Here is a 25,934-nt window from a genome sequence, read left to right as displayed (position 1 = left end):
GAGATTGTTGAGGACTATATATGGATGTGATGGTCAGGTGTCTGGCCAAACTGTGTAGTGGTTGCTCAGTGGTTAAGATGTTAGACTACTAACCAGGAGGTAATGAGTTCAAATCGCAGTAACACCAAACTGCCAATGCCGGGCCCTTGAGCAAGGCCTTTATTCATCAAATACTAGTTGTAGAAATGAGACCATTGTAAGTTGCTTTGCTGAAATGGTGTAAATTTGTACAAAAGTTGTAACAGGAAGCTCCTTTGAGAAGTCACGTGTCCATGTTTGGTTTTAATTTTCGAATGCAGCAGGGTCAATGACATCATGTGACCCAGTAATCCCAGTAATCATTTCTCGCCATACAACACACTAATTAGCAACTACATTTACATGTATGTCCTCCAGATCTAGAGACCAATGTCTTAAATTCCACTGAACTATATATATATATATATATAAATTTATATATTATAATATATATATATATATATATATATATATATATATATATATATATATATATATATATATATATATATATAAATTTATATATTATAATATATATATATATATATATATATATATATATATATATATATATATATATTAGGGCTGTCAAAATGAAAATTCATAAATGCAATTAATGCAAATATATTTGTGTGTGTGTGCGCATTAGTCACGAGTCTCAAATAGTGATACGTTAATTTTGTACTTGACGCGCATTAGCAAAGCATCGCAAAATCTCTGTAGGGTAGGATACAGAATTGAGTAGTTCATCTCCTCTGGTCTAAATCGTTCGTTCTTTTGTCACATGACTCGAAAAAAAAAACACCAACACAATTGTTTGGGTCCGAATCTTGACATTATTGTCACAATAATTATGGGAGTCACGTGACAAAAGAACTAAAGACACGGAACAGAAAAGAGACGTGAGCTACTCATTCTGTTTATCATAATTTGTCCTTAGATGCACTGTTTATATTTTCATCATTGGAATTATAGTCAAAGTTTGTATGTAGATGTTTTGGGGATCTGTTTATTGAACATTTTATTTCTGATCAAAAGAATGAAATGAACTAAATGACTAAAAAAATTTTCATTTGATGAACGAGATTCGAAAAATCAAGTCATTAAAAATGATCCGATCTTTACATCACTATTGTGTGAAAAAAATTTCTAAATTTTCTAAATTTTCTAAATTTTAGAAAATTTCTAAAGGAAAAAAAGGCGGCGCTCCTTAGTGACGTCACACTCCCGCGTCACGGTGAACCCGGAAGTAAAGATGGCGACTGCCTACGAGAGGTTTAATCTGTAAGTTGCGAAGTATTTCTTACTTGTAAAGTCCAAATGTGGTGCCGAATTATCTGTAGTCATTTCTTTACACAAATCCGGCGCATGTTTTCTTTATATACCAGAAGCGTTTCGATGTGTTTTTGCGCTTTAAAACAGGCGCTGTGTTTCAGGTCCCTGGATAAGTGCTGAGCTATTCAAAGTCCCTGGCTGGTGCTTTGACAGCTCGAATGTCGTCCAGATGCAGAGTCTTTACAGCTATGTGAGACTCAAAAACATGATGACATCCTGATTAGGGGTTTTCTTGCTCTTTTGGTAGTCATCTAGTCAACACCTGATGTCCTTGATCAGTTCAAATGAACTTCTGATCTTTAATAAAAATCCACACATCCTGTGTGACTGATCACTTTGACTACGTATTTACTCACTGACTCATTTATACACATTTATTTCCCAGTCTTATTGTAAATGTACAGATGTTACACTTGTTTGCCATTGAAAAATCTTGAGGAACAGCTTTACACATTCTGGGCATGTGGACTGTTCATTTCTCCAAACATTCATCTGAAATACTTTTCCTTTTGTACAACTTGACAAAGATGTTCTTCACTAGCTGGAGATTAGACTGGGCAGGTCAATCCATGATGGAGAACACTCCAGGTAACTCAGACGTACGCTTCAGCTCATTGTCTTGTTGTATGGTGGATTCAGTTTCAATGAGCCAAAATCCAGATGGAATTAAATGGCGTTGAAGTGTGGAATGGTTGCCATGTTGGTTCCTTTCACCTGGAATAAGGCCCCAACCTTCCCTGCTAAAACCTAGCTTACACGTCAGTGTTTGACTTAGGGTGCGAAATGGTCTGATAGCATCTACTCTCCTGTTCTTTTCTTCTATTAGAGCCAAAAATGTCAACTTCCAGTCCATTTGATTTTTTTTTACCAAGTTTGTTAAATGTAAACAAAAAGAACATGCCTTTGTCTCAAAAAAATTGTTTCCATACTTTTGTCAGGCAGTATATATATATATATATACTACACACATAAAAACGCTGATCCTACGTTTTTATGTGTGTTGCCCGATGTTTCATGCTTACACTGCTGTTTGTGGTTTAAGTGCATATGAAACTTATTGCTCAGCAATCTGTGCAAGGATTCTCTGCCTTCTTTATACAGTGAGGAAAATAAGTATTTGAACACACTGCTATTTTGCTTAGAAATCATGGAGGGATCTGAAATTGTCATCGTAGGTGCATGTCCACTGTGAGAGACATAATCTAAAAAAAAAAAATCCAGAAATAACAATGTATGATTTTTTAAACTATTTATTTGTATGATACAGCTGAAAATAAGTATTTGAACACCTGAGAAAGTCAATGTTAATATTTGGTAAAGTAGCATTTGTTTGCAATTACAGAGGTCAAACGTTACCTGTAGTTTTTCACCAGGTTTGCACACACTGCAGGAAGGATTTTGGCCCACTCCTCCACACAGATCATGTGCTGGTTTAAGCAGGGGAACCTTCCGTGCCATGCATGATTTCAAACCATGACGTCTTAGTGTATTACCAACAGTAACCTTGGAAACGGTGGTCCCAGCTCTTTTCAGGTCATTGACCAGCTCCTCCCGTGTAGTTCTGGGCTGATTTCTCACCTTCCTTAGGATCATTGAGACCCCACGAGGTGAGATCTTGCATGGAGCCCCAGTCCGAGGGCGATTGACAGTCATGTTTAGCTTCTTCCATTTTCTAATGATTGCTCCAACAGTGGACCTTTTTTCACCAAGCTGCTTGGCAATTTCCCCGTAGCCATTTCCAGCCTTGTGGAGGTGTACAATTTTGTCTCTAGTGTTTTTGGACAGCTCTTTGGTCTTGGCCATGTTAGTAGTTGGATTCTTACTGATTGTATGGGGTGGACAGGTGTCTTTATGCAGCTAACAACCTCAAACAGGTGCATCTAATTTAGGATAATAAATGTAGTGGAGGTGGACATTTTAAAGGCAGACTAACAGGTCTTTGAGGGTCGGAATTCTAGCTGATAGACAGGTGTTCAAATACTTATTTGCAGCTGTATCATACAAATAAATAGTTTAAAAATCATATATTGTGATTTCTGGATTTTTTTTTTTTTTTAGATTATGTCTCTCACAGTGGACATGCACCTACGATGACAATTTCAGATCCCTCCATGATTTCTAAGTGGGAGAACTTGCAAAATAGCAGGGTGTTCAAATACTTATTTTTCTCACTGTATGTATATATATATATATATATATATATATATATATATATATATATATAAAACAGTGGAACCTCGATACTCGTAATTTTGACACCTTGATTGTTTGACACCTCGATAGTTCGTGTGTTTCGAGGTTGCACTGTGTGAATATATATATATATATATTTATAATGTGTGTATATATACATTCGTTGACAACGAATTTCATTATCGATTACTATGGATTTTATCGATTAGTTGTTGCAGCCCTAGCGGCTTCGTTCCTTCATCAGCGTCTGTTTCAGTCCAGACTTTGAAGTTACAGCTGTAGCTCCGACTAACACTAATTGCGATGAACAAGCACATGAAAATAAACCCTGGATTTGCCTTTTAGGTGGAACTACAGTCCGTTGTGGTGCACACACACACACACACACACACACACACACACGTACGTACTGTGCTATAAAGTCCTTTCCTTATAAATAACAGACTGTGGTTGTTGACAGAAAGACTGACATCATTTTCTTTTCCAGTAAGGAATGCAGTATCGATCCCAAAGTCCCACATCGTATCCTTATCAGGTTTTTGATCACGTCACCCATTTTGAATAAGTTCAGGTGCCGAGTGCGTTAAAATAAAACGGAGTAGTGGTAACTATGCGGTTAAGGAGATTGGACTAAGAATAGGAAGGTCATGAGTTCAAATCCCAGCACCACCAACTTGCCAACGATGGGGCCCCTGAGCAAGGCCCTTACCTCCTCGGTTGTATAAATGCGATAATCATAATTCTCTTGAAGCTTTTACCTAATGTCTAAATAAAAAGCAATACTTTCAAACCTGTTGTTGTTTATTTGCAGTCCTCAAACAGTAGCTCTTTGTCTGACTGCTCTGTAAGCTTGTGGCTGATCTCCAGGGTCTTCATTACAGAAAAAAGTCTTTAAAAAAAAGCGATGTCCTACGTTTTTATGTGTGTTGCCCGATGTTTCATGCTTACACTGCTGTTTGTGGTTTAAGTGCATATGAAACTTATTGCTCAGCAATCTGTGCAAGGATTCTCTGCCTTCTTTATTTGCTGCTACAGAAACTGCAGTCCTGTTCTCTGTGCTCTGAAAGACTTCTAGGAGTAGCTGCTGAATCAGTCAATGTTTTACCCTAAAAAAAAAAAAAAAAACGCCATCAGTACACATTAAAAGTCTGAGGGGGAAAAAAAAGAGCTCAGTGTTGCATAATTTCCTGCCTCATAAAAACATACAATTAGCGGAAGTTTATTTCTTCAAGCTGTTTCTTTTTTGAACACAGGCACAGAAATTCGATTTTTAAAACGCTATCTGCTTTAACGTCCTCTGAGACACACGGGATAGACTCCAGACTGACCTTTCTTCCCATTTCCCCGTTTTGTGTGTGTGTGTGTGTGTGTGTGTGTGTGTCCAGGCACGTGACTCTTGAGAAGTTTTACATCGAGGCCTGTGACGATGGCGCGAACGACGTCCTGGTCATCGACAGGGTTTCCATGGAGATGACTCTCACAGGTAAGACGTCTGGATGAACAGGAAACGTAAAGAGGGAACAGAAAAAGAGAAAAGGATCTCGCACATCTGTTTGTGTGCAGTGAAAATGCAGTGTGATGAAACCAAAAAAACAAGCAGAGAGTTTCTACACCTTGATTGGAGTTTACCTGATGGACATTTATTATTTTTTTTTGATTGGATATAATTTTAAAAAGCACACACCTCTCTATAGAAGCCTCACGGCTAAACGTGCACAAAAACAAGCCATGTGGTCAAAGGAACTGTCTGGAGATCCCAAAGGATTGTTGCAAAGTTCTGAGGAAGGCTACAAAACACTGTGTGCTTCTATAATTCTCAAATAAAAGAAGTGTGGGACAAACAGGACTCTTCCAAGAGCTGGTCACCCGACCAACCTGAACAATCTGTAGACGAGGGCGTTAGTAAGAGAGGTGACCAAGAAGCCCACAGTCACTCTGACTGCGCTCTGGAGATCCTGTATGGAGATGGGACAAAAGTTCCAGAAGGACAACCATTACTGCAGCCCTCCACTGATCTGGGCTTTATGGCAGAGCTGCTAGAACGAAGGCTCTCCTCAATGCAAAACCCATGGAAGCCTGCTTGGAGTTTACCAACACAGTCTAAGAGCAGACTTCCATCTAGACACTATGAAGGGGGTTTGAATACTTTTTCGAATGTACTGAATGTATTGACTTAAAAATTGAATTCTCCCATGAAGACCACTTTCAACCAGGCTTCTCCAGACAGTAAATGGACGTACCTGCCTCTCACTGTTTTCAGCCATGTTCTTTGCTGATGGCACATATGACATGTCTCTTATCTGCTGCATTAAGTTTCCCTATCCGACCGCTGAGTCTACGGTTCTCAACATCGCCTGTTTCTTTGTGCAGCGCATCTCTTTTTTCTTTCAGTTATTAATAAACAGAAACACAGTACAATATTATTAAACCTATATTATTATGGTGCAGCTCCAATAAGTCCAATAATCATTTCAATACAATATATCTGAAAATCAAAGAAACAAAAGCATATCACTGCATATCACATTGCTTCTGTTTCATTCTTGTATAATCTGTTCTGGGTTGCAGATTAGTTGTATGTTAACACGTTTTTTTTTTTTTCTCATTTTTTAAAGGTGGTATGAAAATCCCACCATCAGGCATCACCAGACCCATCTGTGGAATCATGGGAACTATACGTCTTGTGGCCGGTAGGTCACACACTTCAGACGAGTGAAGAACTGTCACACACGTGGGCATGACACACATCCAATCTGCATGACGTACACCTTTAAACCGAAGTAGACTGTCACACAAGCAAACTCTTGTGGAACAACAGACTAAAGTTTATAAGGTTACGGTGCATTAGTGTCAGATCCCTGTTGAGGTTCAGTGGATCGATCAGATTGCAAAATACAGTAATCCACCTTTTATGGCTCCCGTGATAAACACAAAAACGCAATAAACGGACGCCACTTTGAAAATGCTATTTTATGTATACAGTACTGTACTGTATTATCATTTTACTTTATTTTATAATTAATAATTATATTTTTATGAATAAATGTCGTTATCTCAACATAAAACTCCATAAAACTACCTAAAAGTGTTTTGGTCTATCGTGTTCTCCGCGAGAGCCCGGGAAAATCAGCCAAACTAATTAGTTATCTGGCAAATGCAATTCCGCAATAAACCAGTGGGGGCGCCAGATTTGAACCTCGGTAAGGAGGGGGATTACTGTATTTTATTGATGCCATAGGGAAATTATTTGGTTGCAGTTGCTCACAGTAAAAAATGAAAGTATAAATAAATAAAAATATAAATAAATATACATGTAAAGTTAGATATTTAGTCAAATGAAATAGCAGCAGTGAAAAACCCTGAGATTATTGCACATAACTGCCCAGGAGTAACAATAGATCGACGTCATCCTTATCTAAAATATTTAGATATTCATAAAATGTATTTTTTAGATTATTGTTGGTATTGTTTGCCTTGTCTTATTGAGAAACGCTTTATTGTAGGGTTTAACGACCATCATGCATAAAATCTATGATGCTTTGAAAATATACAGTATGTTCTTGTTCTCACTAGAATTGATCTTAACACATTGCGCTAACACTAACCTTTCACCGAACACACACTTATTTAACTACGCTAAACCTTTAAATTGTGAAAAATCACAATCTAAAAAAAATCACAGCTACACTGTGTGGAAAACTGAGCATAAGATTTGTATGGCCTTTTTCTCATTCCACATTTAGTCTCCATTTGCTGTTAATCTCCACTCTTCTGGGAAGATGTACAACTAGATTTTGGAGTGTATCTGTGCAGATGTTTGCTCATTCACCCATCAGATTGTTAGTAATGGTCAAAGCTTTATAGCAGGCCACTCAAGAGCTTTCACTCCAAACCATGTGAAGCATATCTTCATGGATCTGGCTTTGTGCACATGGGCGTTGTCATGTTTGAACAGGTTTGGGTCTCCTACATCAAAGGAAGGAAACATGCTAACTGCATACAAAGATGTCCTACACAAGCGTGTGCCTCCAACTTTGTGGTAAAAGTTTGAGGAAGAATCACATATGACTGGAAAAGTCCAATATTCCAGTAATTATTTTAGATATAGTGTACATACAACACCACAATGTTCTCAATACATAAAGCCAATAGCAAAAATGTAAACAAAACAAAATGAGATTTACAGAAAAGTCGTAGTTTTTGTGTCGGGAGATCGTGACAATGCTGCATTCAATCAGCAAATCTGGTCTGATTTATGCATCATAATAATCGGATAAACAGGAAACAGAAAGAGAAAAGCTGAAAACTGAATATTACAAATAGGTTCCTGACAGGAAGTAGACTTTTTGAGAGCTCTTATAAGCCAATGGAATGAATGGAAAAGGTGAGAGAAAGATAATAAATAAATTTAAAAAGATACCATCTAAACATGACAATTAATAAGTGTCATTGAGGCATAACATGTTAGAAGCTATAATAATGTAAAGAAGAATTAAAGCAGAGAATGAACTCAAACCAGAAAGGTTATGAGCACTGGGAATGCTGTCAGAATGGGAAGGATGACATGCACACTGGTGTCTCTGAGCTCATGTATGTAGAAGAAAGCTGATGGCACTTTGCACTGAATGTGACTCAGCAGCATGAAACATGCATGCTGGCGGTTTGCTTCACGTGACTCAGAGGAAAAAACTTTGTTACTCTTCTCTCTCCTTGTTTGTTATCTGCGATAAAGAGCTGCCAGGTGTCAAATTGGAGATAAAACAAGTAGGCTGGAGAATAGTGACCTTAAGTTATTCATATAATCTCATCATAGCACCCACCTGTATTATGGGTTTCTGCTTACAGGTATGTACCTCATCGTCATCACCAGGAAGAAGAAAATAGGTGACCTGTTTGGTCACACAGTGTGGAAGGCGGTGGAGTTCGACCTCATACCCTACAAGAAGACCATTTTACACCTCACAGAAAATCAGGTGACCAGCTTCACCTTTTCCTACTGAATTATTCAGGTGCAGACATGACCGAGTGTCTCACAGCTTCATGATCACGTAGACACTGTGACTCAGCTGAAGGGCTTTTTCATTTCTAGATAAATATCACTGGTGATTCTGGAGCCTGTGAGGAAATGAGGAAGATGAGGATGAAGCTATCTGATTGCAGCCATGCACGGCACCATGCATTATTTATTTATCAGCGCTAACGCCACATTTAAAGGAGCCGTTTTTTCTTTTTCTTTTTCATTTAACATGTAATAGACACAAATTTCACCACCTGTATTTTTAGCAATTATACCGATAACTAGGTTGAATTTTACTTGCCGGTAAACCGATTAATCATCAGGTAGTTTTTAAAATAGATGGATGAAAAGCACACATAACACTCCGATGTAAAATAGTACTTTACTTTATTTAAAGAAAATAAAAAAATAAAGTACTGCATCATGAAAATCTGGTAAATTAAATACATATGACTGTGAATTATATTAATAAATTCTGAAGAAAATAATAAACATGCATTGAAACAAAAGTGACCCTTTAAATAAATAAACGTGGTGTCAGTGATTCGCCTCTAGAGGCCACTCTTGTGCCGTATAATGCAACCCGGAAAAACTATCGCTATGGATCTTTGCTAATTGGCGATTGTTCCAATAATCAACTATTGGTGCCGATTAATTGGCATAACCTATGAATCCATCGACTTCTAGCGTTCAGTCAAACAAATCATGCTAAATATTTTTGTTTAGCAATCGACCTATGAGGCTAATTTGCACAGCCTCCAGTTTAGCATTTGATAACTTTGATCATCACACATTAACCTTGAAGTATTGATACTTTGCCCAAGCTGTGCTCATGTAAACCTGAACTCCCGCATGTCTTTTGAGACCAGTGGTGGATCAACAGGTAAAACTCTGGGTTACTTATTGGAAGGTCGGTGGTTCAAGCCACAGCATCTCCAAGCTGTCAGTGTCGGACACTTAACCCTCTCTGCTCCAAGGGTGCTGTATCATGGCAGACCCTGCACTCAGATCCCAACCTTCCTAACAAGTTGAGATATGCAAAAAAAGAACGACAAATAAAAGCCTCCTTTTCCTTCGTCCCTTTCTGCCTTTTACAAACAGATGCAGGACAACAAGACGTTCCTGTCCATGATCAACAATGTCCTGAACACGGACGGCTTCTACTTCTGCACCAACTACGACCTGACGCACACACAGCAGCGTCTCGCCAACACCAGCCCCGACTTCCAGGAGATGAGTCTGCTCGAGAGAGTGAGACACACACACACACACACAATGACAGCAGTTTTCACAATTTTCGGAAGTAATTAGTGTAATATCTGGATTTACATTACTAACCTCGATATAGATAATATAATGATTATGTTTGAGTCACTTGGTTGAAAGAGCGGAAATAAAGCACACACGCACAGACACACACATACACACACACATACACACACACATACACACACACAGACACAGACACACACTCGTCTCTCTCTCTCTCTCTCTCTCTCTCTCTCTCTCTCTCTCTCTCTCTCTCTCTCTCTCTCTCTCTCTCTCTCTCTTTCTCGAGTTAATGCATCTTAAGAATCCCAATGCCAGATGATTGATTTCAAATCATGTTTTCCCCTCTGATCCACCAAGATTTAAAAAAAGCACAAAAAGCGAATGAACAGAAATCACTTTAGTCAATATTTTCTGACAGGAAGTGAACTTTGTGGAAGTCCACATTAGACGATGAAGTTAATGGAAATAGATAATAAAATCTGATGAAAGGTAATTAAGTAATAATGAAAAAATACCATATTAAACCATCTAAACATGGCTATAAAGTGTTATTAAGGCATGAAATATAAGTGCCTATAATACAAATACTAAGCAGAAGAAAAATATTCTAATATGCAAATGTGGTCCCTGTTAAAAGTTTTGTTGTTCCACCCAGGGAATTGTTCTACTCTATATGTGTGGAGCAGGGGGGGGTTGAGTAGTGAAGAAAAGATGTTGTGGAGGTTATGAGGATCTTTAACAGAAGCCTTAACTTTTCTTTGTAGAAGGCAATCTTGGCAGAACTCACGTCCAAAGAGAATTTGGTCATGAGTGTATGGTGAGAAGCAAGGTCTGCGTCAAGCTGTGTTTTTTTTTTTTTTTTTTTTTTTTTTCCCCACTTCCTCTCTGCTGATCTTAGTTCTCACCGTCTGCTACGCAACGTTTTTGACAACCAAAAGGCAGGACAAGATGTCTTCCAGTGTTAAGTAGACAGGGGGCAAAGGAGGTCCATGGTTGAGGAAAGAGAGGAGAGGAAAGCGTCCAAGGGTAGGGAGGAAAAGGAGTCAGGATCAGGAAAAGATCAAAGAGTATCGGAAGCAACAGAGGAAAGAGAGATGGAGTGGAAGTTATGATGTGTAAAAGAGAAACAAGGTGATGATCTGAGATGTAAAGGTGGGTTGGGCAAGTGAAAACCAGATCCAGGACTTTTCAGCAAGTGTGACCATCGCTATAAAAACTCCACGTTTTAGCAGTTTGCTTGTCCAAAGCCAAGAAGGAAAGACATCAGCAATAATGTTAGAGAAGCAGTTGCTGCTGTCCCACATCAAAGGGTTATAAGGCCATTTCCAAGCAATATATAGATCACATTAAGTGGTTAGTCAACAAGTGGGTAAGACAAATTAAATTTTATTATACACTCAGTACACTGAAACAACTTTCTAATAAAGCGACCAAAACTGCCTGTCAAGTGAATGACGAAACTGACAATGCCCTTTTATTTTATTATCTATTTTGGAGCTAAAATGAAAGGCAGTGTGGATAAACATTGGTAGAACGATTCCTCGTTTAAAAAAAAGCCACGATGTACATTTTGAAGAAAATCCCCCCAAAAAAACATTTCATATCAATAAACCTTAAAAAACTCAAACAAATAAATCACTGCCGAAAGTCCACACCGCAGACTAAATGAAATCGGCTGAACTGTATAGCGCAACATCAATGCAACCCGAAAAACAATCAAAAACTAATTCACAGAATGAAATTAGAACATAATATGTTTTACAGAGTCTCACAGATATCGTTAAATATTTAAATCCCCGTCGGTCACGGATCATGGAAAGTAAAACTACAATCTCTCACCAGGGGGCTTGAGTTTATTCATGCACCTCAAAAATATTTGTATTTTTATTGAAAGCATTATCATAATTGGCTGTATATTAAATTAGTGGGAAAAAACAGTCAGAATCAGACATTGAACCTGATTGAAACGTCCTTTATTTTTAGACTATTCTTGCTGACTTCTTTACAAATCCTTTCTTGCCTTTGTCTCCCATGCAATTTTCAATCTCAGCGATATTGTCAATATGTTAAATATAGGCGCATTGGGGGAGAACGTACAGTGGCTTAAAGATCACTGTGCTGAGTCACTGTCTTATCTTCAAGCTACGAGTGAAGAACTACTTTCCCCCGGATTGTTTTGTCTTTGTTTATATTTATTTATTCATTGATAGCATTTTGTACGATAAGGGGGTCTGCTAAAATGCCTTTAATTTAAATGTGATAAAATCTCTCGATTTATCCACTGATCATTTTGCTTAAAAAATAAAAAGAAATATTGCTAGTTTAATTTTAATGTTTATAAGCTCCACGGACTCGGGTTACTGTTTGTTCAGAGTCTCGCAAGCGCTCCATGTTTCCATGTGGGTTTCCTATTCTTCTGGATTAGCATGAGATCAGCGTTGCATGCAGACTCGGATTAAGATGGCGACCATGCTGTGCGCTTTCGGTTTCAAAATCACAGGTTTTATGAGTATATTTGGGTCATCTGTATTAAAAAAAAAAAAGGTGTAATATTACACAGTTGCTGCACATTTGTCAACAATATGGCAGAGCTGGAAATATAATTTGTATACTTTGTGAAACAGAAAATGTTTTTCCCAATATCGAGATTTGAAACTCATATCACAGTCAGTTGTGGATGAGGGTCCGAACATGGTTGGAGGAATGGCTGCTCTCTCAAATCACAGGGACATCGGGCCATCATCATTATCTGAGAACTCATGTATGAGGAAGAGGGAGGACCCCAGGACACCCCCTCCCCCTCTCACCCGTTCAGATCGGTAGCTTGTTTACTTAAAGAAGAGCTGACAGGTTATTTGGCAGGAGACTAACATTGGGAAGAAAATAGAAAGAAATAGCTTTTTTTTTTTTTTTTTTTTTTTTTTTTTAAACGTTATGCATGTAGAACATTGCTTTTGTATATACACTATACAGGCAAACGTATTGGGACATCTGACCTTTCCAGCCATGTGCAGTTCTTCTTCGAACTGTTACCACATAAATGGAGGTACAATTTTATAGAATATCTTGGGATGCAATTCCCTTCACTTGAACTAGGAGACCCAAACTTGTTCCAGCATGACAATGCCTTTGTGCACAAAGCCAGCTCCATGAAGATGCTTTAGATCAGTTGGAATGTAAGATCTTGAGTGGCCTGCTACAGAGCTTTAAACCCTATCGAACACCTTTGGGAAGAATGAACACACCGAATGCACCCCAGGCCTCCTCACATCACCTACATCACTACCTGACTTTACTAACATTCTTGTGTCACAAGCACATGCTAAAATCCCGTGGAACATTTTTCCAGAAGATTGGAGAAAAGATAAAAGATTTTTCCATTTATTATAACTGTAAATGGGCATGAATACGGAATGGGTTTAGAAAACGTATACTAATTTTAGAATCAAGTGTTCACAAGATGTATAAAAAGTGTATATATATTTTTTTTAAAGTGACAATACAACAAAATAAATCAATAAAACCCTCAGATAAATGTATCTACACAATGCAGTATATGATATTCCTCATGACCAGAGGGTTATTCATTTACCAAGAGAAAAACAAAAAAATGAAGACTTGTATTATATGTCGTATAGATGGAGCTCCTAATGAGAAATACGAGATCAATTAAACACGATTCAAGACGGTGCCACTTTAAACGTTTTGTTGTTTATGTTTATTTCTACATCTGTGTAACATCCTCAGACACACTGTATAGCGGTGTATAACTGTATATAACTGTATATTGTCTGCTTTGTCTAACAGACCTGGAAGTGTTGGTGGTTATCAGGTGGTGAATGACCTAATAGAACCGTGTACTGTTGGTTTGTGGTTATACGGTGGTTGACATGATCCGACTTGACCCCGCAACTTTTAACACTTAAAACACCAGCATCTCACGATTTCTCACCGTTTTCCTTATCTTTCACTATCTAGCGCTATTTTTTTTTTTTCTTTTTCGCTTTGGTTTGCTACCCATCCTAAAATCTCTCCGACTCATTCCACATTCTGTCTGAGTGTTAGATCGGTTAGGTCAGAGCGGCACGCCACATTACAGAGCCAGATCTGTATCTCTTCTTTACACATCCCCACCCCCACCCCCCAGACACGTTCTTAACACTTGCATTTGTTCTTTTTCTTTCGCAGGCCGATCAGAGATTCGTGTGGAATGGAAACCTGTTGAGGGACTTCGCCGCACAACCCGAGGTACCGCTTTCTCAGCTTTTTTTTTTTTTTCTTTCTATAGATAATTAGGCTTTTGTGAAATATGAAGGAGGAGAGATATGGAAATACACTATATCGACAAAAGTATTGGGACACCTGACCTTTTCCATTCATATGAAGATCTTCAGTGGCCTGCTTTAGAACTCCCTATTGAACCCCAGGCCTCCCCCCCTCACCTACATTAGTACTAACTTGTGTCTGAATGAGTGCAACATCTTCTCAGAAGAGTGGAAATTTAAATAAGACCAAATGGAGACTAATATGTGGAATGTGATATTTTATAAGCACATACGAATCTTAAGGTCCGGTGTCCACATATTTTCTTGTCATATAGTGTATACAGGCTTTTTGCATAGGTCTGCATAAAGTGCTCTAGTCTCAGCTGTAAATTTCCATTTTCACACAGAAACATGAGAAAGGTTTCAGTATAGAAAACTTTGTGGTTTCTTGTTAACACGACAAGAATTTATGAGAGAGAGAGATAGAGAGAGAAAAGAGATGCTAGAGATGGAACTGACTGTTTATAGCTGCTATAATGTAAGCAATTAAATGTCCAAGCTTGTTTTTTGGACATTCTACTGAATGTAACTTTAAACAGATACAAAATATATATGTATATATTTGAAGATGTTTATGGCTGCATCACATCATGCCATTAGTGATTTCTTTTTGTCTAACATTCTGCTGAGCAAATAAAATCTTCCTTATTAATGAGAGACAAGTGTTTTCTTTTCTTTTCTTTTCTTGATTTCTTTGTTGATTTCTGTGTTGTTTTTTTTGTTTTGTTTTTTTCTTCTAGCTCCACAAATTCACCTTTCCTGTCATCCATGGCTGTATCCTCTAATGGCGCTATCATTACTGATCATACTGTGTTTTAAGTCGTGTCTATTAGGGGTGTTACGGTACACATATTCGGTGCACACGTGTACCCAATGCAATCCTTTTTACCTGCGGAACATAGTTACAATCTGAAGTTCTCTCAGGAACTTATTAAGTGGTGGACCGCAGGCTCGTTTAGTTGTTTAGTAAAACATGCACAACAATGACAGGGGTTTAAACATAAACTAGAGTTAGCGCAGTGTCACCAAAATGTGGATTCTTTAGCGTTTTATGTCCAGCTTCAAAAATTTCTCTTGAAAGCAGAAAATCCTGACAATCCCACATATCGAGTGAGTGAAAGAATGAAGGATGGAAGGAATGAACACATTTGTTAAAGTATGAAAAAAAAGTGTCCGAAATTAATCAAATAAAAAATTAAACTGATCTAATCAGTTTAATTTGTGCCAATTGAATTAATTATTTGATTTAATCAATATAATAAAAACATGTATTGCATTAATTTCGATTTATTTATTATTAATTTTATATATACAGTGAGGAAAATAAGTATTTGAACACCCTGCTATTTTGCAAGTTCTCCCACTTAGAAATCATGGAGGGGTCTGAAATTGTCATCGTAGGTGCATGTCCACTGTGAGAGACATAATCTAAAAAAAAATCCAGAAATCACATTGTATGATTTTTTAAACTATTTATTTTTTATGATACAGCTGCAAATAAGTATTTGAACACCTGAGAAAGTCAATGTTAATATTTGGTACAGTAGCTTTTGTTTGCAATTACAGAGGTCAAACGTTTCCTGTAGTTTTTCACCAGGTTTGCACACACTGCAGGAGGGATTTTGGCCCACTCCTCCACACAGATCTTCTCTAGATCAGTCAGGTTTCTTGCCTGTCGCTGAGAAACACGGAGTTTGATCTCCTTTCAAAGATTCTCTATTGGGTTTAGGTCTGGAGACTGGCTAGGCCACGCCAGAACCTTGATATGCTTCTTACAGAGCCACTCCTTGGTTATCCTGGCTGTGTGCTTAGGGTCATTGTCATGTTGGAAGACCCAGCCTCGACCCATCTTCAAAGCTCTAACTGAGGGAAGGAGGTTGTTCCCCAAAATCTCGCAATACATGGCCCCGGTCATCCTCTCCTTAATACAGTGCAGTCGCCCTGTCCCATGTGCAGAAAAACACCCCCAAAGCATGATGCTACCACCCCCATGCTTCACAGTAGGGATGGTGTTCTTGGGATGGTTCTCATCATTCTTCTTCCTCCAAACACGTTTAATGGAATTATGACCCAAAAGTTCTATTTTGGTCTCATCTGACCACATGACTTTCTCCCATGACTCCTCTGGATCATCCAAATGGTCATTGGCAAACTTAAGACGTGACTGGACATGTGCTGGTTTAAGCAGGGGAACCTTCCGTGCCATGCATGATTTTAAACTATGATGTCTTAGTGTATTACCAACAGTAACCTTGGAAACGGTGGTCCCAGCTCTTTTCAGGTCATTGACCAGCTACTCCCGTGTAGTTCTGGGCTGATTTCTCACCTTCCTTAGGATCATTGAGACCCCACGAGGTGAGATCTTGCATGGAGCCCCAGTCCGAGAGAGATTGACAGTCATGTTTAGCTTCTTCCATTTTCTAATGATTGCTCCAACAGTGGACCTTTTTTCACCAAGCTGCTTGGCAATTTCCCCGTAGCCCTTTCCAGCCTTGTGGAGGTGTACAATTTTGTCTCTAGTGTCTTTGGACAGCTCTTTGGTCTTGGCCATGTTAGTAGTTGGATTCTTACTGATTGTATGGGGTGGACAGGTGTCTTTATGCAGCTAACAACCTCAAACAGGTGCATCTAATTTAGGATAATAAATGTAGTGGAGGTGGACATTTTAAAGGCAGACTAACAGGTCTTTGAGGGTCAGAATTCTAGCTGATAGACAGGTGTTTAAATACTTATTTGCAGCTGTATCATACAAATAAATAGTTTAAAAATCATACATTGTGATTTCTGGATTTTTTTTTTAGATCATGTCTCTCACAGTGGACATGCACCTACGATGACAATTTCAGACCCCTCCATGATTTCTAAGTGGGAGAACTTGCAAAATAGCAGGGTGTTTAAATACTTATTTTCCTCACTGTATATATATATATATATATATATATATATATATATATATATATATATATATATATATATATATATATATATATATATATATATATATATATATAATTTTTTTATTTTATTTTTTTTTATAAAATATGATTTTATATCATTTAAAGCAGGCATTTTATTTAAAATTGTTTAAAAATTGTAAACTGTCACAAATGTTGTTAGTAATAATAATAATTTATAATAAAAAAAGACGACAAGCAATTTTTTCTTTTGCATTTCTTCTCCTCCTGATCGTACCGGAATCGAACCCAACCGTGACTTAAAAACCGAGGTACGAACCGAACCGTGAATTTTGCGTACCGTTACACCCATAGTGTCTACCCTTAACTCCGCTCACCAGTTATCGTCATGAAGCCATGCTGCATTAATGGCAAGGTCTTCGAATGGATCCTGATCTCCCGGAGGAGCTGCTTCCGAGCCGGCGTTCGCTACTACGTTCGAGGTAATCAGCGTTCCCGAGACGCATCGGTACTCTTGCTTGATCGTTCAGAGCTCAGCATTTCGATGCCGTTTAACCCTTTATTTTTCATTTCAGGGATCGACTCTGAAGGACACGCGGCAAACTTTGTCGAGACGGAGCAGCTAGTGCAGTATAATAACAGCAGAGCTTCCTTTGTGCAGGTCAGTCAAATTCAGGATGAAGCAGCATTTATTATTCAGGTACAAACAAAAAGGTTTTTTATGACATAAAGGGAAAACACAGGAGATGTGGAGTTTGTCCCTGAAAGAATTGTTCTTTTTTTTCCTAATAATTGAACCTATAATGAGCTGCCTGAGGAAACAACCTAAATCTTTAATGAGTTCATTTGTACTACCACAAAAACCTTAATGTTTTTTTTTTTCTTTTTCAAAAGCGCTTTTTGAACTCCTCTAATCACCCAGAGGGATTTGTTGTGTTTAGCAATGTTTAGCGTTAAACCGCTGGGCTGTTGAATTCTCAATGCTGATTGGTCAGAAGTTGATTAGCTGTGGGACAAATCGCAGGTTTTTACCATATTGCGAGGTTTGTTTGGCAACAGCGATACACAGAGACGTGCATGAAGAAATTGTGAACGCAAAACTAATTGAGAGAGAGAGAGAGAGAGAGAGAGAGAGAGAGAGAGAGAAAGAGAGAGAGAGAAAGAGAGAGAGAGAGAGAACTTTCCACGAGGGGATTATTTTCTTTACTGCAGCAGCATTTTAATAAACAACACTCATACACTATATGGACTTTGCAATTTTTGAACATTGCATTCCACATTTAGTCCCCATTTGCTGCCATAATGACCTGTTCTATGCAGATGTTCCACTAAATATTAGAATGGGCTTGTGGAGCTCTATAGCAGGAGATCTTCCACCCCAACCCATGTAAAGCATATCTTCATGGTGCTCTCTTTGTGCACTGGGGAATGGAACAGGTTTGGATGCCTTAGTTCAATTGAAGGGAAACTTTCATGCTACAGCACCCAAAGACGTCCTGTACAATGGTGTCCCTCCAACTTTGTGGTAAAAATGTGGAGGAAGAACCAAATATGGCTGGAGTAGTCAGATGTCCCAATACTTTTGCCAACATTATATAATTTGTAAACTAATTAAATTTTATTTTTTCGCTGTGCATTTTAATGGTCAGAATTCAAAGTGTGTAACTATGTGTGTGTGTGTGTGTGCGTGCGTGCGTGCGTGCGTGCGTGCGTGTTAATTCTCTACTTCTTTTTCACTCGTTCACCGTTTTCTGGAACAGACACGAGGCTCTATGCCTTTCTTCTGGTCCCAGAGACCCAACCTGAAGTACAAGCCCAAGCCGCAGATCAGCAGCACCAGCCATCATGTAAGACCTCTAAGGATTTATAGTTTATACTATTGACTCAATTGACATTACGGTGAGTGAGAATTTCTCGCATGCATCTCCTTAAATGTTCTAGTGTGTTTTTTCCCCCAAATACTACATCCACTTTTTTCCTATAAAAAGTTTCTCATATCCAAATGGATAAATAAAATGCAGCCAGATACCATAATAAAAAGGGTTCAGAGTTGCAGCTTGAGCAGTTGTTTGCCAAACTGGTGAACAACAGGGGAAATGGGAACATCAAGTAAGTTGGAGGCAACTGTCTTTCGCTTTCTCGCCGCCATTTCTCCTGCCGGTTCTGGAGTGTATTTTCTGGAAGAACTCGGTACTCTGTATCCCTTAAGGTACATAGAGATTGTGTGTTTCCAGTGATGGACAGTATAGAAACGTAATTCTGTACTTAAGTAGCTTTTCAACGTGAAATATCGTACTTTTTACTCAACTGCATTTTGCAAAATTAGTCGTACTTTTACTCAAGTGAAAGAGTAAATGGAGCGTTTTTACTGTTACTGGAGTCATATTTTACCTACTGTATCTCTAATTTAACTCAAGCGCATGCTTTGTGTAATCGTCCACCACTGTGTGTTGCTTAAAGGCCGTGACACAAAACAGTGATCTATCAGTGTTGATCAGCTTGATATCTGTAGCTCAGGTCTACAGCGCCATCTGCTGGAGGGAAACTTACTCATGCCTCATGAAATCTGTTATTCATGAGGAAATCCGGAAAGTCTTAAAATCCCATGCATCCTAATGTTTCTTTCTTTCATGTTTTCTTCATGATCACAGCTTAATTTTCTCATGATCCCGACATCGGCTCTCAGCGCTGGCGCTCGTCCATGGTTATGGTTATTATCCACGATCCTGCCTCTAGAACATGCTCTTATGCCGAATACACAGAACAATTAAGTACTGATCACGAGAAAACAATGTCTGTCATGATAATGAGAAAATGAAGTCGTGATCATGGGAAAAATAGACAGAACTAAATGTTATAATACATGGCCTTTCAGGACTTCCCTAAGGAAACACTTTGTCACAAATATTTTGTGTGTTTTCTTGTAGCTCGATGGATTCCAGAGGCATTTTGACTCCCAGGTCCTCATTTATGGGAAGCAAGTGATTCTGAATTTGGTAAATATTTGAGATATTCTTTATATATCCCAAACAGTTGTGCTTTCAAATTTCAATAATAATAATGATTATTATTACTATTATTATTATTGTTGTTGTTATTTATTATTATTATTATTATTGTGCAGGTCAATCAGAAGGGTTCAGAGTTGCCACTTGAGCAGGCCTTTGCCAAACTGGCAAACAACATGGATAATGGAAGCATCAAGTAAAAACATTTTTCTTTCTTTTGCCATTTTCCCCCAGCAGTCCTGAATTGTGGCTTTTGCATGACTCTGCTTCCATTCAATTAACTTTCATCCCTCAAGGTACATTGCCTTCGATTTCCATAAGGAGTGCAGTAAGATGAGATGGCACCGCCTGCAGATCCTGGTAGACGCTGTGGCCGAGATGCAGGATGAATTCGGGTATCTCGTTTCTTTACATTTCTTGGCATCGTGCCACCAAGGAAGCACTTTTAACCCGCAGCTTTTCAGCCTGTTTAAAATTCCCTCGGTCTCTGCAGCTACTTCATGCTGAACTCGGACAAGAAGGTGGTGTTGGAGCAGAGCGGTACGTTCCGCAGTAACTGCATGGACTGCCTGGATCGTACCAATGTGATTCAGAGCCTTTTGGCCAGGCGTTCCCTGCAGAGCCAGCTTCAGGTGAGAGAAGTACAGAAGTGCCACATTGTTCATGGTATAGTGTTTTTATATATATATATATATATATATATATATATATATATATATATATATATATATATATATATATATATATATATATATATATACTATAAGAGCAAATTATATATTATATATATATATATATATATATATATATATATATATATATATATATATATATATATATATATATATATATATATATATATATATATATATATATATATATATATATATATAATATATAATTTGCTCTTATAGTTCTCTCCACATTCAGTTACAAGGGTCTTAGCAGGAGTTAGAAGGTACTAATGTAGGTGTAGTTTTTTAGCTGAAATTTAAGTTAGTAAATGCTTTAGAAGTATCGTTTATTGTTAATTTAAAAATGTATTTGTAAATGTTGAAATTAAATACATTTTAAATCAATTTCTTAACTTTAGTTAATGCACTATGTACTAACATGAATGAAATACAGTGTGCAGTCTCACGTGTCAAAACAAACATCACGTGGCGTTAGCGATTTGCCTCTAGAGGCCGCTATCGTACTGTATAATAACAGCGGAGTTTCTCAGACGCTCCAGAAATAGATGCAACCCGGAAAAACTATCGGTTGCTAATTAATTGCCAAATCCGATGACTCGTTCGACCTCTAATGGAAAACTTTATTTTGTTTTAGAGGATGGGGGTCCTTCATGCCGGCCAGAAGATTGAAGAGCAAGCTGATTTTGAGAAGATCTACAAGAACGGTGTTCATACGTTTTTATCACAGTTTTATAATCCAAATAAATCGCTGATAGAAATCATAATCGAAATTGTAACAAATAAAGGTTTATCTTATAATTTATAATAACTTGTGGTCAGTTGAAATACTCTTGCTTTGGCTAATCTGAGTTCTGTTCCCCCCCCCAGCCTGGGCTGACAACGCTAATGCATGTGCTAAACAGTATGCAGGCACCGGAGCTCTAAAGACCGACTTCACCAGGTACATTTACAGTATAGTTCCTGTGGAAATGGATGGATGGATGGATGGATGGATGGTTTAACAAGTCACTGTACATGAATCTCATTCTTTATATAATCATATCTCAGCCAACACATTTTTATCAAATGTATTTGTGATAGCATAAGCTATCTGTCTCCAAACTTTTTTCTCTGAGGGCCACATAATGTTTCCTGTCTTTAACCAAGTTAATTATTACAAAAATAAACAATTAAAAAAAAAGTACTGAATGATGAAAATGTGCTACAGGAAATAAATATGAATATATATATTAATAAATATAATTATATGATTGAAACATTATAAATAATAAATATAATAGAGCGCTCGTTGTGCAGCGCACAGTCTCGCATTTAAAAACAAACAGCACTTGACATCAGTGAGTCGCCACTAGAGGCCGCTCACGTAATTACAGCAGGCCGGAAAAACTATCGTTATTGATTTTTTCAGATATCCGTTAGCGATCAACTATTGGTGCCTCGACCTCGATTTATATCTAAGGGAAATTTTAGTTTGATTATCAAATTTTATAATTTTATTATTTTAGTTTATTAATAAATACAGATACGTTAGGTGAAAAAAAAATTATTTAAAATTACATTTTCTAAATATGTCTCCGGCATTGTTAAGATTGCCGTTCCAATAGTTTGGGGAGACCTGTAAGTGAAAAACACAATTTCCTTTCCCTTTTTTTTCTCAGGACTGGAAAAAGGACTCACTGGGGTTTGCTGATGGACGGCTGGAACTCTATGATCCGTTATTATAAAAACAACTTCTCAGACGGCTTCAGACAGGTAAGTGCGACCGATTTGTCTTTCAGTCCTGCGTTCTTTTTAACGTCTTTGATGAATCAGTTGACGTTCTATTTGCCGATTGTGTCAGGACTCCATTGACCTTTTCCTCGGCAACTATTCGGTGGATGAATCGGAGACCCTGACACCACTCCAAGTGCAGAAAGACTGGAAGTTTTTCACAGTCAGTACTTTTTTTAATATTAAATTTAAACTATTGACCAATAATGGAAACATTTGAGAGGGTTGAAAGTGCTTAGGGGATTTGTACAAGACTGAGAGATGTTTTTTCTTGCTTCTGTAGTTACCCATCATCATGCTGGTGGCCTTCTCCATGTGTATCCTGTGCATGCTGATGGCTGGTAGGAAAATAAAAATAATCCTTAAAACTATTATTAAAATATCAAAGGCATCAGAATGAGTGGTTTTGAAGTAAAATGTCTGTAAAATGGAAGCTTGTGTGACGTTAACACTTCTCTCGGTTTACTCAGGTGACACTTACACAGAGACGCTGGCATACATGGTGTTCTGGGGCACAGCCAGCGCTCTCACGGCTGCCGTCATCCTCTTTAACGGGAAGGAATTCGTCGACGCACCCAAGCTGGTCCAGAAAGAGAAGATGGACTGAATGTCGATTTTGCACTCCTTATCTTTTTTTCCTTTTTTTTTTTTTTCCCTTGATCATCTTTCTGGAGTCTGTACCAATCTGCTCTTGTGTGCCGTGTGTCTCTTTTATTACAGGATGTAACCTCATTAACCATTTGGGATAAGGGTCCAATGATATTTACACTGTGTTTCAGTTGCAGTTGTGTAACAGGTCCAAGTATCCACTGATGTAAGGAAAAAGTCAGTATGTCCAACAGAAATATTTGGGTATGGAGACTGCTACTATTTAAAGAATTTAGATCCAATGATTTGGAAGGGAATTTGGAAAATGGGCCAAATTGTACTGTATGTAAACAGTAAGTCGTTTCTAAGAGAAGGTTTTAAACCCATATACAATTTTCTCGATTCATAAATTCCTGAGTACTATTTGGGGTCATGCGTTCCCGCTCAGACACAAAATATGAAAAACTATGCTAATGGACAATAGCAGAACCTGTATATTGAAAGATTTGTTACAGCAGCGGACTCAGAGCTCTTCACTGGACCATTCGTTATAATTCACAGAGCAATATTGATGTTACCAAAGTTCTTTTTCCATTCCACTGTGCAAGAATTGTTAGATATACAGTTCACTCTCAGAAACAAAGGTATCACACTGTATTTTCCTTGTAATTCAAGTAATACCATGAAGGTTACACCCAACAGCCGGTTTAGCAAGAACACCTGTAGCTGTATGTTCATTCATGCAGGTATACAATCAGCCCAAAAAAGACCTGGTAACGTATATATCCAGACTTCACATCTCACTTTTTGCTTACTGTATACTTAGATTATTGGACTTCCTGACAGGAATTGGACTCTAATATGATTTTCTTTTGTTGTTTGCAAAGAGTAGTTATTTGGGTTACCATAATCTTCCTATCAGCATGGGCTCCATTTTCTTTCTTATGAGAGAAATCTGACTCGCAATATTCCGTAAACTCCTGTTCCTGAAGAACGCCTGGTACCAAAGTTTCCGAAATCCGCTGCCTTTTACGTGCATTAGTTATACGTGGCCTCGGAGTACATAACTGCATGAAGAAGCAAGGTGTTCCTAATAAACTGGCCAGTCGGTGTATGTTTTACTCGAGGAACGTGTATGTAACGTTTATTTCGATCAGCTTCTCGTTGTGGCGGTCCTTTCTCTTCTAAAAGCTAGCAAGTAGGAACTAATCGGTACCTTTATTTCTGAAAGTGTACAGCCGTTCCATGTCTCTATTTTCTCTTAGGGGGGGGGGGAAAGGGTACTAAGTGTACAGCGGCCAGGCGAGATGCAATTCAGTACCCTGTTCATGTTCAAATTTCTGTCAAACGATTCGCAATACACCATAACACGCATTGTTTTACGTCTTTCCTGGGTTTTTTTTTCGATCTTCTAACATCATTCATGTCTTATTCAGTTCTCTGGTCATGGTTCTGGTGCATGGCATAAGCTACTAGGTTCTGGCGAAAGAAAACGAAAAGGAAAAATAAAGCATTTTTTTTTTTTTTCTTTTTCTTTCACAAACACGACTTGAGTTCGTTCCGTTTTCTCAGCACTTTACCGACGATTTCCGTTTATGAAACACGACACTAACAGATTTATGGCACTTGAGCACATTCCCTATAAAAGACTGCAGAGTTCCTAGAGTACAGAAGGTGATGGTAAAATTTAATCAATGAAGCACAAGATTGTGCTTCATTTCGCTTCCTATTTAACAGAACGCTTTTGGTTTCATCGGAAATCTTTTTTTTTTTTTTTTTTTTTTTTTTTTTTTTTTTTATCTTTAAGGGCACTGATACTGAATGTATTTCTGTTTGGGATTTTGTCCAATTTGACTTGGTGTAATTAAGAAAGGATTTTCAAGCTTGCTGATTGGTTACAATGTAAAGCACACACACACTCACACACCACAAGTCCTAAACTAACAATTGAAATCGTCACGTAACTTACGTTTAAATTTGAGCACAACTTTTGAGAAATCCTGGACGTCTGTCTAATTTCTAAACTGTACATTAGTATAATAAATGCATTATATATATATATGACTCTATAGCTTGATCCTGGACTCCTTTGTTGGTGTCACTTGAGATTTGCAGCTAGAATACCTACATTCCCACTGTAATGAGTCTGAATATAGTATAATACGGTCACTGTATTTTTATTTATTTTTTGGATTTCTCGCTGTTCTGGAAAAAAAAAAGACCTGTACTGTTAATCATTCCAAGAAATATGCCTCATTTATCAACTTTGTAATAAATTGACTGTTTACTGTGTGTGCAAACTGGAGTGCAGAGACGTCTTTATTATACTCCCAGGTCTTTCAAATGACTTGCTGGCTTAGATGTGAGACATGTATGGTCTCTTGAACCATTAAGGTTTTGTCTACAACTGTACTAGTTGGTATTAAAAAGTTTGAGACTGGCTCTGTTTTTCAGGAAAGTAATTTATCTACGTTTACGCGCGTTCACCTTCAAGATAGTCGCTTTACACAGGGATACATCACTCCCAGCGTTCTTGCCAATTCTGGAAAATGTCCTGGAAATTATCCTTTCGAAGCGCATCAAGCACCTTCTGCGATTTGTGCCGAATCTCCGCAATTGTGTTAAAATGGCGACCTTTGAGCCGGATCTTTGTCTTCGGGAACAGGGCGAAGTCTGCGGGAGCCAAATCTACCGAGTAGGATGAGACCACGTGGATCGTTCTCTGATGATCGTCATGCACAAGTTGCTGAATGGTGGAATTGACATTTACATGGGTTGAGCTCGTTGAAGGTCATCCT

The 25,934-nt window shown here is 38.0% G+C and overlaps 1 protein-coding gene across 1 annotated transcript; it reads left to right on the top strand.

The window, feature by feature from the left end:
- Window positions 1–1,200: 1,200 nt before the first annotated feature.
- On the top strand, window positions 1,201–25,436 carry sacm1la (SAC1 like phosphatidylinositide phosphatase a). The gene is made up of 20 exons (XM_083544324.1): window positions 1,201–1,302; window positions 4,932–5,029; window positions 6,162–6,236; window positions 8,392–8,519; window positions 9,665–9,814; window positions 14,024–14,083; window positions 14,901–14,934; window positions 17,456–17,557; window positions 17,651–17,736; window positions 18,836–18,922; window positions 20,003–20,071; window positions 20,200–20,279; window positions 20,380–20,478; window positions 20,577–20,715; window positions 21,413–21,482; window positions 21,646–21,718; window positions 22,437–22,530; window positions 22,619–22,711; window positions 22,832–22,889; window positions 23,019–25,436. Exons 1-20 carry the CDS (start codon window positions 1,274–1,276, stop codon window positions 23,153–23,155), a joined length of 1,761 nt encoding a protein of 586 aa, XP_083400450.1. The 5' UTR covers window positions 1,201–1,273; the 3' UTR covers window positions 23,156–25,436.
- The last annotated feature ends 498 nt before the right edge of the window (window positions 25,437–25,934 follow it).

This window comes from Silurus aristotelis (assembly GCF_946808225.1).
Source record: "Silurus aristotelis genome assembly, chromosome: 6".
In the NCBI taxonomy this organism is placed as follows: Eukaryota; Metazoa; Chordata; class Actinopteri; order Siluriformes; family Siluridae; genus Silurus; species Silurus aristotelis.
This window is presented reverse-complemented; position numbering and strand designations above follow the sequence as displayed.